The sequence below is a fragment of the Juglans regia genome, chromosome 2 (genome assembly GCF_001411555.2).
Source record: "Juglans regia cultivar Chandler chromosome 2, Walnut 2.0, whole genome shotgun sequence".
Lineage (NCBI taxonomy): Eukaryota > Viridiplantae > Streptophyta > Magnoliopsida > Fagales > Juglandaceae > Juglans > Juglans regia.
The window spans coordinates 31,112,494-31,127,139 of record NC_049902.1 but is presented as its reverse complement, the minus strand read 5'-3'; the positions used below and the strand labels follow the sequence as shown (position 1 = coordinate 31,127,139).

General features: G+C 31.8%; 2 protein-coding genes across 2 annotated transcripts; one reads left to right on the top strand and one right to left on the bottom strand.

Moving 5' to 3' along the window:
• The first annotated feature begins 4,534 nt into the window (after positions 1 to 4,534).
• LOC109014456 (FT-interacting protein 7) lies at positions 4,535 to 12,882 on the top strand. The gene is made up of 2 exons (XM_018996925.2): positions 4,535 to 4,703; positions 9,520 to 12,882. The coding sequence occupies exon 2, from the start codon at positions 9,591 to 9,593 to the stop codon at positions 12,615 to 12,617; it is 3,027 nt and encodes a 1,008-aa protein (XP_018852470.1). The 5' UTR covers positions 4,535 to 4,703; positions 9,520 to 9,590; the 3' UTR covers positions 12,618 to 12,882.
• Positions 12,883 to 13,324: 442 nt separating this feature from the next.
• On the bottom strand, positions 13,325 to 14,243 carry LOC109014508 (blue copper protein 1b-like). Its single transcript, XM_018997007.1, has 2 exons — positions 14,084 to 14,243; positions 13,325 to 13,620 (listed from the first exon to the last, which is right to left on the bottom strand). Exons 1-2 carry the CDS (start codon positions 14,241 to 14,243, stop codon positions 13,325 to 13,327), a joined length of 456 nt encoding a protein of 151 aa, XP_018852552.1.
• Between the last annotated feature and the right edge of the window lie 403 nt (positions 14,244 to 14,646).

The window sequence follows — 14,646 nt, the reverse complement described above, 5'->3', positions numbered from 1 at the left end:
CATTTGTACTGCAGAAGCAACTTTTTTATAAGTAAAATGCTGGATGCAGTCGCCTCACGTAAGCGGCGCACAAACGGCTGCTGATGTGGAGAAAAAATAAAACGCATCGTTTCGTTTAAAAACCAAAATCACACCGCACTTCCCCTCTGTCGGCATCCTCTGGATTGTTTGAACCCAACGTCCAAGCTCTTTGTTTTGGGTCCCTGTTTTCTGGGTTGGTGCTGTCGGCACTTACAGTTCCTGGTGTGATAAATTTTGGCAGCTACTGTTCACATTTCGACATCTCGAAATTTCTGGGCTGGGCATCTCGGCACCCCTCTGTCGGCATCCTCTCGGTTGTTTGAACCCAACGTCCAAGCTCCTTGTTTCTGATCCCTGTTTTCTGGGTTGGTGCTGTCGGCACTTTCTGTTCTTGGTGTGATAAATTTTGGCAGCCTCTGTTCACGTTTCGGCTTTGTGAAATTTATGGGCTGGGCATCTCGGCATCTCAGATTCTCATATAGCCGCTACTTGCTTCTGCGAATCTTTTTTATTGGTCTGGTATTTTCGACACTTTTATGTGGTAATTTTTTGGCAATATTATTTGTCTTCGGCATCCTCTGCTTTGTGTTCTCTAATTTCACTCCATTTTAAGATTAAGCCAATCAAATCTATGGATGTGGGAGTTTATTGTTGTTGTTGATGGGTTTGGAAATTAATCGTTGGTGGAAAAGAAAGGAGTTGAAGTAGTTCAAGAGACGTAGCCCACCGGATCGTGAAGGATTTGGGTGCTGGTGTTTGCTTCTTGATCTATAAATACAAGTGCGGGGAAATCGCTAGAGTAAAAGTCAGCAACTTGAAGAAAGAAAACGAGAAAAGTTGGGTTTTTAATTTTCGTGATGTTTATTTCGAACAGAAAAGTAGTTTTCTAAATTGATGGCGGCTGTGTTTTCTTTCGTTTATTTTGCTGCATTTCGTGATGGGGTGGTGTAAATGTGAGCTTGAATTGAATTGATTTGAGCTCTTCACTGGCCATGCAATTAGATGGAGCTTCCGAAGGTGTAGCAGCAATTTACGCAGGAGGGGTCGCCGAAGCCTCAGGAGAAACAGGGGAAGGCGATGGCGGAGAGGTCACCACTGTCGGGGATGGAGCACTCCGTCGGCAGAGTCTTCGTTTCTGGATGGACGATGAAATCTCGCGCTGTTTTGATCTCAGAAGCGGGAAATGAAATGAGCTTAGTCTCTGTTTTTGTATTCGTATTCGGTTTTTTTTTTAAAATTATTATTATCAGCTGACGTGATGCCACGTCAGCCGACTGCACAGCGTCTGCACGAGACGACTGTGCATAGAAGAACTGTTTTTATAAATACAATTGTACGAAATTTGTGTATTTAATATATATCATTATTATGTCAAAAGATTTCAATATTATAAAAGTAGTTAATAATTTTCGGTTAATTAATAGTTTGTTCGGGATGCGTATGCCTGATATATATTCGGCCTAATGGAATTTGTACCGTATATTTGGTCCATTTATTTGTTATTTCGTGCCCACGTATAAAAGAAGAGGACTTTCAAGAAATTAATATTTACACATTCTTGAGTTGTGTTTTACTCGTTTGGATAGTGAGATGAGATGAAATAAAATGAGTTTAGATGATTTATGAATAATAATAAAATTATTAATTTTTTTTAACAAAACAAAAAACTTAAGCCAAATCTTACATACGAAAGATCCAACTTATTTATCTTCAACATTTCTTTCAATAAATGAGAAAGATAAGAAAAATTATCTAATGTCGCACTAGTACTTTCAGCATCCATCCTTACCAAAAAATCAGCTGGAGCATTACCTTGTCTAAACACGAGAGAAATAGAGTAGTTTAAACTTTTGAGAGATTATTAGTTAAAATTATATGAGATGAGGTAAGGTGAGATGATTTGTTTCCAAATGATCATAGGTCACAACTCTTTTTTTTTTCCCCCTTCATTTCCTCCTTTACCTACATTTCAGATAGCTACAAAAAAATTTCATAAAAATAAATTACAAATTAACTTGGTTTGATGTGATATGTTAGATTGTAAATTTTTTTTTTTTTAATATTCATCCACTATTATTTTTTTTAATTAAATATTTTTTTTATAGAAACTATCAAATAATATTTTAAAATGTTTTCTTTCATTCTAGCGTGTAAGCTAGTTTATTAAGTTTTATGTAAAATCTATATATTTTTTGTATCACATTAAACATATAATGAATCAATGATATAATTGAGATCTTAAATAAATTTTTGTTTGCTCAATGAAGTTTAGAGGATAAAACTTCTCAACTATTTTTTATATAGATCATCAACGTTAATTGATTTTTCTTGTAAATTCACTTTAGATTCCATATTAAGAAGTCTAATATTATATAACAAAAAACTTTATGATCCATATTAGTAAGTTTATTATTTCTCCTCAACGTAGTTTAAATTACTTTTAGTGAGGCCACATCCTTGAAAATAGATAATATATAAAAATTATACAAAATTTTAAGACTATAGGTTAAAAATTAGAGAAAGACAATTTTAGATATATTGAAATTTTAGAGAATATATAGAGATTATAAATTTTTTGGGAGGGCCATTCTCCATATTTATAGAATTATAATTAAAATTTAGGGGGCATTTTGAAACTTTTTTAAAAAAATTGTGGTTCGCCACTAAATAGATCTAATGTATCATATGAAGTCATGTCAATTTGTAGAATCTCGTTGTGACTATAACACTCATCTAAATGATTCTTGGCACTTTGTAATTATGGAGTGTAAAATATAGAGAGAATGACTAGTACAAATTTTATAAAAGTTAACTAATAAGTTGACATGATTTAATATGTTACGTCAAATTATAAAATTATTTTTATTATAAAATAGATCTAACATATCATACAAAATTATATAAGTTTATAAATCTCCTTTAATGAAATTTTATGAACCAATTATGGCAGCACCAGCATAACAGCGAAATTGAAATGCCAAGACGCTCTGTGGCTATAACACTTGTAAAATGTAAATAAATCAAAAAGTTAAGAAGAGAAGGCCCGTTACCAATTAACAAGGATATTGTATATCAAATTATCTTAAATTTATTAATATAAATTTTATAGAACTTTATGAAGATGATGAATTTTATTAAAATTATATTTGAGTCGAGAAAGATTCTTGAGTCAGATATATATTAGAAAATGGTCAGACTTCTTTGTTCCGAAAATTGAAATAAAATGTAAAAGAAGTAAGATTTTTTATAAAAATAATTTATTTACATGTTCGATTATTAATATATTAATGCATCAGATTCCAACCTAGGCCACTCAAACTTGGAAAACAAATAGGAAAAAATATACATACTCTGGGTCTCGTTATAGGTAAGATGCATTAATATAAATTAAATAATTAAATATAATTATTTTTTAGAGTAATATTATATACAATCATAGAATTAACAAATGTCGCACAATCATTTTAAAAAAGAATGAAATTTATTATTTAAAAATTAATTTTTTTTTCATGTGAATCTTATATTCACTAATTTTTTTTTAAAAATACGATATTTACGCACTTCACGACTATAAATATAAATTCTCTTAAAAAAAGTGATATAATCATTAAAAAGAATAAAAATGATTTTTTTTTCCAAAGAAAGCATCTGATATTATAAATGAAGGTTAGCTACATTAAGTAGCATATTACAAGCAAACAAATAAATACAAACAAGTTACAAAATAGTAGATTTGTATGGATTTCACATTTACTTTTTTTAAAGTATGCCAAACTTATGCATTAAGTTATGTAGTGAGTTGAAATGAGTTATTTTTTTATAAATAGTAAGAAGTTAAGATGTTGAAGTGAATTTTACGAGGTTACCTAAGATGAATTTATATGTATTTGGACGTTAAGATGAATTTATATATATATGAAGTTAAAAAAAATTATGGATCCTTCCTGTAAAGAAGTATTGAGTTATAAAAAAATTATAAATCTTACGTGTAAATATATTTTGAGTTGAGATAAATTTAATAATTTAAGAATTAAATATTTAGATATCAAATTTAATTTAAAATTAGACTAAAACGAGTTCCAAGCGAGCCTAAGAATTATAAAAAATTATTCTTTAAATCAATAAAATGTCACTTTTCTTTTTGTGGACAAATATAATCTGACTCACGAGTGAAAAAAGTATTAGATATAAATTACGTAATTAAATTTCTCTTTAAGGAGATTAGGTTGCGTTTGAATATTAAATTAAGTTGAGTTAAGATGATAAAATATTATTAAAATATTAATTTTTAATATTATTATTATTTTAAAATTTAAAAAAATTAAATTATTTTTTATATTTTATATTAAAATTTAAAAAAATTATAATAATAAATTAAAATAAATTAAGATTAGATTAATTTCCAAACGTAGCACGGTCACGATTAACGTCATTTAACAAGTCGAGCCTCTCTGCTGAAAAAAACATATATCTCTCTCTTTCTGACTCATTGCTGCTGCGCTGTAGCTGTATTTCTTTTTTCTTTTATGAGCTTTCTCTGCTGCATTTGACTCCTCGTTCTGCGTGCTCTGCCTCTCGGTCATAACTCTCTCCCTGAGCTTGATGCTTCAGTTTTACGAGGCTGATATCTTCTAAAGACTTGAAAATGGCGAAACAATATTGACGCTCTTAGCCAAAAGAAGGTAACTCTTTTTTGTTTTCCCGTTTAATTCCTGATCTCTCTGCAAAGTATCACCTTTTATGCCGACCTCCAAAAGATTAGATTCTGCTTGTTTTACGTCTTTTTGTTCTTTGAATTCTCTCTAAACTGCTTGAGTTTACTTTTCCATTTTTTTTTCTGTTAAATATTTATGAAATAAAAAGGCTAGCTTCAGATTTTGTTTTTTGTTCTTTTTTCTGAGCAATGAACTATGACATTTCTCTATTCATGACGTGTTTATTTACTCCTAATTTACTTGCTGCGTTATATTCATTAATGTTCGTAAATCTTTGAACGATCTGTAACGTTAAAGTTTTTTCCTTTCAGTCTTGTTTAACCTCCGTTACTCGGTGCATCTTTATCTTTATTTGTAATTTTTTCTTCTTCCCCTGCATTTTCTCGCCAACCAATCGGATTAAGAGACTTCATTTTTGTGTTCTTGTCCCTTTTTTCTTCATAGATTCAGTGGAATCTCCCCTGCAAACCTCGCATGTGGAGCGGGCTTTAAGGATCTTTAGCTATGAAATGTAGCGTCGTACTAATACAATAATCAGCTTAATACTTTTAAGATCCTTCTACCACGGCATGTTGCACATGTTTTATATATATTTATATAAAGGCATTGGTCTTGTTTGCTCTCTCAGTTTAGTTTTCGCTTTAAGTGTTCTAAAAGTTAGTAGATTAGCTATCGGTTTTCCGTGTAATTTTCGACTACTTGTAATTTATAAAATTCGATAAAAAAAAATGAACCAGATCGAAAGATAAGAAGTTTTAAGAGTGCTTTAGAGCTTGTCCTTTTCATGTTTGTCTTTTTCTTCCCGTTCTGCTCGTTTCAAGGAGGTGAGATTGTGGTTTTTGTGATTTGGTTTTTGAAAATGTTGTTTCTGTTTTGCCTCTATTAGATATAACTGAGTTGGTTGGTGGTGGTTATTTTTTTAGCTACTTGTGTCCTTTCTAACCAATTATTCAATAGACAATGTCTGCAAAAATAAAGAAAAAAGAACTGGGTTTGGCTTTTTCTCTGTGGCACTATCTCTCTCTCTCACTCTCTCTCTTGTAAAAAGTGTTTGGTTCATAAAAGTGTAGGGAATCCTGATCCATCCAAAACGTGTCCATGTGTGTACATTCAAACTGAGATGTCCTCCTATTATATGTTAGATCTACTTTACAATAAAAATAACTTTACAATCTAACGTACCACATGAAACCGTGTCAATTTCTAGATTTACTTTTGTAAGATCTTTTTGTGGCTAAATCATTTGACCTAGGGATGACCTTTTTTCGTGATTTGATGTTGAGTAGAAGTTGATAATCCTTAAGTTTGGCAATGTAGCTTGGGCTATGTTTACCAATAAAAAAAGAATCATTTTCCTTCAACTTTCAACACAATCGTGTTTATACCCAAAAATACTTTTTCATCTCTCCAATAAAGTTTTCATGTGATTATTATTGGACCCCACTATTTTCATAAAAAATCCAAAAATTAATAATCACATTTACAGACACTCAAAAAATACTCACAGAACTTTTATACTTAAAGTGGACCCCTTCATTTTTTGCAAACACTAAAAACACTAATCTCTATCATTTTCCTTTCCAAACATCTTTTCAATAGACTCCACCACTTTCACAGGCACATAACTGAAAACACCTCAAAAATTTGTCTAATTTCTCAAAATCTTGTTATATGCAAACATGCTCTTGATTTTTTTATTAGGGAATGTGAAATTTGTGTTTGCAAGCTCTGGTGTATGTCCAAAGTTGCATACATTGGTATTTCTTCCAGCTCTTTTATTAGATTAAGAATAATTTTGATTGAACTATTTATGAGAACTCCGCTTAATAACCAACATTTTCAAAGATTAAGGCTATGTTTGGGTACCAAAAGTTCCTCAACACTTTTCAAGTATTCTCGTACTTTTAAAAATACTTTACATGCCAAACAACTTAAACTACTCTCAATAGGACCCACAAACTCACTTCAATCTCTACTCATAACTATTCACAAACATTCTATAATACTTATCACTATTACATATAAATAAAAAATAAAATCACTATAATATTTATCACTATTAAATATAAATAAAATAAAATCACTATAATATATAAATAAAAAATAAAATCACTATAATATATAAATAAAAAATATTTATCACTATTATATATAAATAAAAAATAAAATCGCTATAATATATAAATAAAAAATAAAATCACTATAATATATAAATAAAAAATAAAATCACTATAATATATAAATAAAAAATAAAATTACTATAATATTTATAACTATTAAATATAAATAAAAAATAAAATCATTATAATATATGAATAAAAAATAAAATCACTATAATATATAAATAAAAAAAAATCACTATAATATTTATAAATAAATAAAAAATCATTATATAATATATAAATAAAAAATAAAATCACTATAATATATAAATAAAAAATAAAATCACTATAATATATAAATAAAAAATAAAATCACTATAATATATAAATAAAAAATAAATATAAAATAAAATCACTATAATATATAAATAAAATCACTATTAAATATAAATAAAAAAAAATGATATAACATATATATCAAAATAAATAAATATTTATCAAAAATAAAATTATATATAAATAAAACGCTATAATATATAAATAAAAAATAAAATCACTATAATATATAAATAAAAAATATTTATCACTATTATATATAAATAAAAAATAAAATCACTATAATATTTATCACTATTAAATATAAATAAAAAAATCATTATAATATATAAATAATAAAAAATCACTATAATATATAAACAAAAATAAAAAATCACTATAATATTTATCACTATTAAATATAAATAAAAAAATAATTATAATATATAAATAATAAAAAATCACTATAATATATAAACAAAAAAATATTTATCACTATTATATATAAATAAAAAATAAAATCACTATAATATTTATCACTATTAAATATAAATAAAAAAATCATTATAATATATAAATAATAAAAAATCACTATAATATATAAACAAAAAAATATTTATCACTATTATATATAAATAAAAAATAAATCACTATAATATATAAATAAAATCACTATAATATATAAATAAAAAATATTTATCACTATTATATAAATAAAAAATAAAATCGCTATAATATATAAATAAAAAATAAAATCACTATAATATATAAATAAAAAATATTTATCACTATTATATATAAATAAAAAATAAAATCGCTATAATATATAAATAAAAAATAAAATCATTATAATATATAAATAAAAAATAAAATCACTATAATATATAAATAAAAAATAAAATCACTATAATATATAAATAAAAAATAAAATCACTATAATATTTATCACTATTAAATATAAATAAAAAAAAAATCATTATAATATATATTATATATAAATAAAAAATAAAATCACTATAATATATAAATAAAAATAAAATCACTATATATATCTCTATTATATATAAAAAAAAATAAAAACACTAAAATATATAAATAAAAATAAAATCACTATTATATATAAATAAAAAATAAAATACTATAATATTTATCACTATTATATATAAATTAAAAATAGAATCACTATAATATATAAATAAAAAATAACATTACTGTAATATTTATCACTATTATATATATATAAATAAAATCATTATAATATTTATCACTATTATATATAAATTAAAAATAAAATCATTATAATATTTATCATTATTATATATAAATTAAAAATAAAATCATTTTAATATTTATCATTATTATATATAAAAGTAAAATAAAATCACTACAATATTTATTAATATTAAAAAATCACTATAATAAAATCATTATAATATTTATTATTAAAAATCAAATCACTATAATATTTATGGAACCCACACATTTTTCAACTACCTACTCAAAAGTCAACAACTCAACATATTTCACACATCCAAACAACTCAAAATATTCTCAATGGGACCCACAAACTCACTTCAATCTCTACTCATAACTATTCACAAACATTCTCAACACTTCTCAACACTTTTCAACATCCAAACGTATCCTAAGGCATCCATTGTTTTCTTTTTGCCACATCATTTTTGGCCTACCTTAAGGAAGTAAAGGGTGAAAGAGAGGCCAAATGTAACAAGTGGAACTTATAAGAAAAGATGTGGCTTATAGGTTGTAATTGACCATAGTAAGTTGAATTCAGGGCTTAGTTGAGTTGAGTTGAGTTTTATACAATTTGTTTCAGATTGTCTTTTTCAGGGTAAATTTGATGGCAGACAATGATATATCATGTTTTTATTGTATATTTGCATGATTTCTTTTAAGTATTTGCCTCTCATTTTGCTGCATTTTTCTTGATTTAAAGCCTCTTGCCAAGTCTTTTGGTTAGTTGTTGTAGCCAAACAATCTAACTTCAATTCATTGCAAGGAATGTTGTTCAATTCATTCTGCTGACATCTGATTTAGTTTTCTGAAATATGATTCTTGGGTGAGGCCATCTCTGTTTAATGAACTTTCTGAGAGATTTCCATTGGATGTAAGATGCATGAAATTTGAGGACCTTCGGAAGGTCACATGTAGAAATGTTGTCCACATCTTTAATTGCTATTTTGAAGTGCTTCATCACTTTCTGTTTTATTATTCAGTTTGCAAGAACATCTATTGCTCTTAGAGTTGGATGTTTTATTTCATACGTATATTGATTATACCACTTTAAATTAGATGTGATGTTTCACTGGTACTTTCATGCATATTTATAGTTATCTCCTTTGCAGGTGCCAGTAACCATCAACCATCTTGCCAGTAGTTCTCTCTCTCTCCAACAACCCCCACCCAAATATTTGTCATGATGAGCAATCTTAAGTTAGGGGTAGATGTGGTAAGTGCCCACAATCTCTTGCCTAAAGACGGGTTTGGTTCATCTAGTGCATTCGTGGAGCTCTGCTTTGATGGCCAAAAGTTCCGTACCACCATCAAAGAGAAGGACCTCAACCCAGTTTGGAATGAGAGTTATTACTTCAACATATCCGATCCTTCCAACTTGCACTATCTCGCTCTTGATGCCTGTATCTACAATAATGTAAAGGCCACCAGCTCCAGGTCCTTCCTTGGGAAGATTAGTCTCACCGGGACTTCTTTTGTTCCCTACTCTGATGCTGTTGTCTTGCACTATCCTTTGGAAAAGCGTGGCATCTTCTCACATGTTAGGGGAGAGCTCGGCTTAAAAGTTTATATTACTGATGACCCATCCATAAATTCCTCAATTCCAATCCCTGCCGTTGAATCCTTGTCAAATAAGGATCCAAACTTAAATCATGCGCATGCCCAAACGGTGCCAAGTGCAGCTACAGGCACTAACTCTAACAACAAAGCTGAGTCAAGACACACCTTCCATCATCTCCCTAACCCAAATGATCACCATCATCGTCAATCTTTTGCTCCAGAAGATCCCCTTCATCCACCCAAGTATGGGGCTGAGGAAATGAAAATGGAACCACAGCCTCCAAAGCTAGTACGCATGTACTCTGCATCATCGTCGCAACCCGTTGAGTATGCGCTGAAAGAGACAAGCCCTTTCCTTGGTGGTGGAAGAGTTGTTGGGGGCCGTGTCATTCACAGAGACAAGACTGCTAGTACTTATGATCTTGTTGAACAAATGCATTTTCTCTATGTACGAGTTGTTAAGGCTCGTGATCTTCCTGCTATGGATGTTACAGGGAGTCTTGATCCATTTGTTGAAGTGAAAATTGGAAATTATAAGGGGATTACAAAACACTTTGAGAAGCAGCAAAATCCAGTGTGGAATCAGGTGTTTGCATTTTCAAAGGATCGGATGCAAGCGTCTGTACTAGAAGTTGTGATTAAGGACAAGGATCTCGTCAAAGATGACTTTGTAGGCCTTATTAGGTTTGATATCAATGAGATTCCATTGCGAGTTCCACCAGATAGCCCTCTTGCTCCAGAGTGGTACCGTCTTGAGGATAAGAAGGGAGAGAAGATTAAGGGTGAGCTGATGCTTGCAGTCTGGATAGGCACCCAAGCAGATGAGGCTTTTTCTGATGCATGGCATTCTGATGCAGCTACACCTATTGATAGCACTCCGGCTGCTTCTGCTGCGATACGTTCAAAAGTCTATCATGCACCACGGTTGTGGTATGTCCGTGTCAACATTATTGAGGCACAAGACTTGGTTACAACGGAGAAGAATCGCTTCCCAGATGTGTATGCTAAAGCACAGATAGGTAACCAGGTTTTGAAAACCAAAACTGTTCAAGCTCGGACTTTAAGTTCTCTTTGGAATGAGGACCTTTTGTTTGTTGCTGCTGAACCCTTTGAAGATCATCTGGTCCTATCAGTTGAGGATCGTGTCGGTCCTGGCAAAGATGAAATCATTGGAAGGGTCATCATACCATTGAGCTCTGTAGACAGGCGTGCTGATGATCGTATGATCCCTTCACGTTGGTTCAACCTAGAAAAGCCAGTTGCTGTGGACGTAGATCAGTTGAAAAAAGATAAGTTCTCCAGCCGTATCCATCTAAGAATATGTCTAGATGGAGGATACCATGTTCTTGATGAGTCAACTCATTACAGCAGTGATCTCCGCCCTACAGCAAAGCAGCTCTGGAAGCCACCAATTGGAGTTTTAGAACTTGGAATATTGAACGCTGCTGGACTTCACCCCATGAAAACAAGAGATGGAAGGGGCACATCAGATACATATTGTGTAGCAAAGTATGCTCACAAATGGGTCAGGACACGCACCATTGTTGACAACCTTAGTCCAAAATATAATGAGCAGTACACTTGGGAGGTGTTTGATCCAGCTACAGTTCTCACTATATGTGTATTTGACAACAGCCAGCTTGCTGAAAAGGGTTCAAATGGTAACAAGGACCTCAAAATTGGGAAGGTTCGCATACGTATCTCAACTCTTGAAGCAGGCCGTATTTATACGCACTCTTATCCTTTGCTGGTTCTTCACCCTACCGGTGTTAAGAAGATGGGGGAATTGCATTTGGCATTACGGTTTTCGTGCACTTCATTTGTGAACATGCTTTACCTATACTCTCGACCACTTCTACCAAAAATGCATTATGTAAGGCCTTTTGGCCTAATGCAGCTTGACATGCTACGTCACCAAGCTGTCAACATAGTGGCAGCAAGGCTAGGTCGAGCAGAGCCTCCACTTCGAAAGGAAGTGGTGGAATACATGTCAGATGCAGACTCACACATTTGGAGCATGCGAAGAAGCAAGGCAAATTTCTTTAGGCTAATGTCAGTTTTCTCAGGATTATTTGCTGTTGGGAAATGGTTTGGTGATATCTGCATGTGGAGGAATCCTATCACGACAGTGCTAGTTCATGTCCTCTTTCTTATGCTTGTTTGTTTCCCAGAACTAATTTTACCCACAGTTTTCCTGTACATGTTTCTGATTGGAGTGTGGAACTTCCGGTACCGGCCAAGATATCCTCCCCACATGAACACAAAGCTCTCACAAGCTGAGGTGGTACATCCTGACGAGTTAGATGAGGAATTTGACACATTCCCTACGAGCAGGAGCCCAGAGCTGGTGAGAATGAGGTACGATCGGCTGAGGAGCATGGCTGGTCGAATACAGACCGTGGTTGGTGATGTGGCAACTCAGGGGGAGCGAATTCAGAATCTATTAAGTTGGCGAGATCCGCGTGCTACGGCCATGTTTGTTACATTCTGTCTTGTAGCTGCACTAGTGTTATATGTAACACCATTCCAGGCGGTGGCAGCTTTGGCCGGGTTCTACGTAATGAGGCATCCGAGATTTCGCCACAGGTCACCTTCAGTGCCTATCAACTTCTTCCGTCGACTGCCTGCTAGGACGGATAGTATGCTGTAAATTGGAGATTGGTATGTGTTGTGGCCCGGGGGTCTTATAATAATGTTTCTGCTTCCCCTATGTTGCAAATCGCTGTTGTCCTCATGCATGCAGTTTCTTTTTATGTCCTGGCCTTGCACGTTGTTGTTGTTGTCGTCGAGATGCCGAGGGACAATATCGAATAATTTGTATCTTTCCTTTCTAGCTTCAGTGTAAAATAAAGCGACGTACGGATTCAAGATTTTCTTGAAAAGTTTAAAATCAATGCTGCATAGGATATCGGTAAGGAGTTTTTCGCAAACGTACGTTAGATAATTCAATGAAGAATCCTCCTAATCTGACGAGTGTACCCCTAAAATCAACACTCTTACCATTTGAGTCAACCAACCCATAAGGATTGCGATCAAATTAAGTAAATTTGACTATTGTTTCTAATATAGAATTTCTTAGTTTAATCGTACATAATACATTTAACACGGTGAAATGTAATAAATTGATATGGAATAGAGATATCTTAATTGAATTCAAAAAATGAATGACTTGAAATTCAAAATGAAGGATTACAAAACAGTAGTCCCAAATTAAAGACAATAATCTCAAAATTTCAAATTCAAAACACTGTCATACCACCATGAAAACTAAATAAAATGACTAGACCAGACCAGACCAAACTGCAAGAAATTATCCCATACTTTGGGAGAGCAGAGTATTGCAGCAAACAGATTTGATTAAACCATCATCATCATAATGATGCTTAGAATAGCCATCAACATAACGCTTCCCATTATTGCTGATGGAGGAGAAGAAGAAGAAGACTCAGCCGCCACTGTTATGGCAAGCTTCTGGTTTCCACTCTCACAATGCTTGGAAACACCGCAAATGTACCATTTTTGTCCCGAGCTTGTCAAGTTAATCACATCATTTCCGGTGGTAAGGGGCTCAGCGTTAGCAGGTGCCACACATTGTTGGAAGCCAGAGCCATCCACTTTAATGACATTGTGGTCTCCCTGTGGGTAGATGAAAACTGCACCCAAGAAGTCGGTTTCTACCATGAGCAATGAGATTATAGTGGAAAACATATACACTTGTTATCTTCTTAAGTATGGGGGAGAATGTCACTTTGTCTTCTAAGATCTCAAATGATTGGTATTATATGGTAGATCAAAGATATAATTCCAAGATAGATAGTTATTTGAATCATAAAGAGAGTTACAAAAAATGGCTTTACAAATTGACGTGATTTGCATGGCACGTTAAAAATAATTTAAAATACCATGTCAAGTCACGCCAATATATAAATTTTTTTCAAAATCTTTTTATAGTTTAACATTTTATGTTCATAAAAAAAGATTTAGTTGGACTAAGGGATATGATTCTAAGAACTTAACGTAAAATTATCTAACAAATATAGAAGATCTTAGTTCATACCACCCCAACATGATAGCAAGTAAAAGACAAACAATGAGAGTTTATAGGAGCTAATTTACCGAGTTTATCACCAACAACGAACTCCTTTCCCTTTGCCCAAGCTTGATAATCAAAGTTATTAGTCCAACCCTTGTCATCACCAACTTTAATATCTTTGGCCAAAATTGAAGGGGCAAGAATGGCTAGAATGGCAAAGAAGATGAATTGGGTAGAGGCCATTATGATCAGAGATGCTTCGTTTGAACAGATTGATTCTCTTCTGTTTGTAGGCCTTGTGGTGTTAGTAGTAGTAGTAGTGCTTGTCTCTAAGAGTTCCCTTCTGTGCCTATTTATAAGTTTCAAAGTCCTACATATTGAGTACCGTCCGCTTTGGACGGCAAGGCCGAATACAAACAGTAAGATCCGAGTACTCCAGAAAAATGTAGGTGAAAAAACTTCACACGGCCAAAGACTCGACACAAAACTAAATTTCGTTGGGGTTGATCACGAGGCTCTCTCTTGTGTGTCCAGCTCTACGGCAGGCCATTTTTTGTGCATCAATATTGACGTGAACTATTTTGTCGATGTTAATTAAAAAACAAAAGATCATTTTATTAAAGTCTATATTTCTACCTCAGCATTG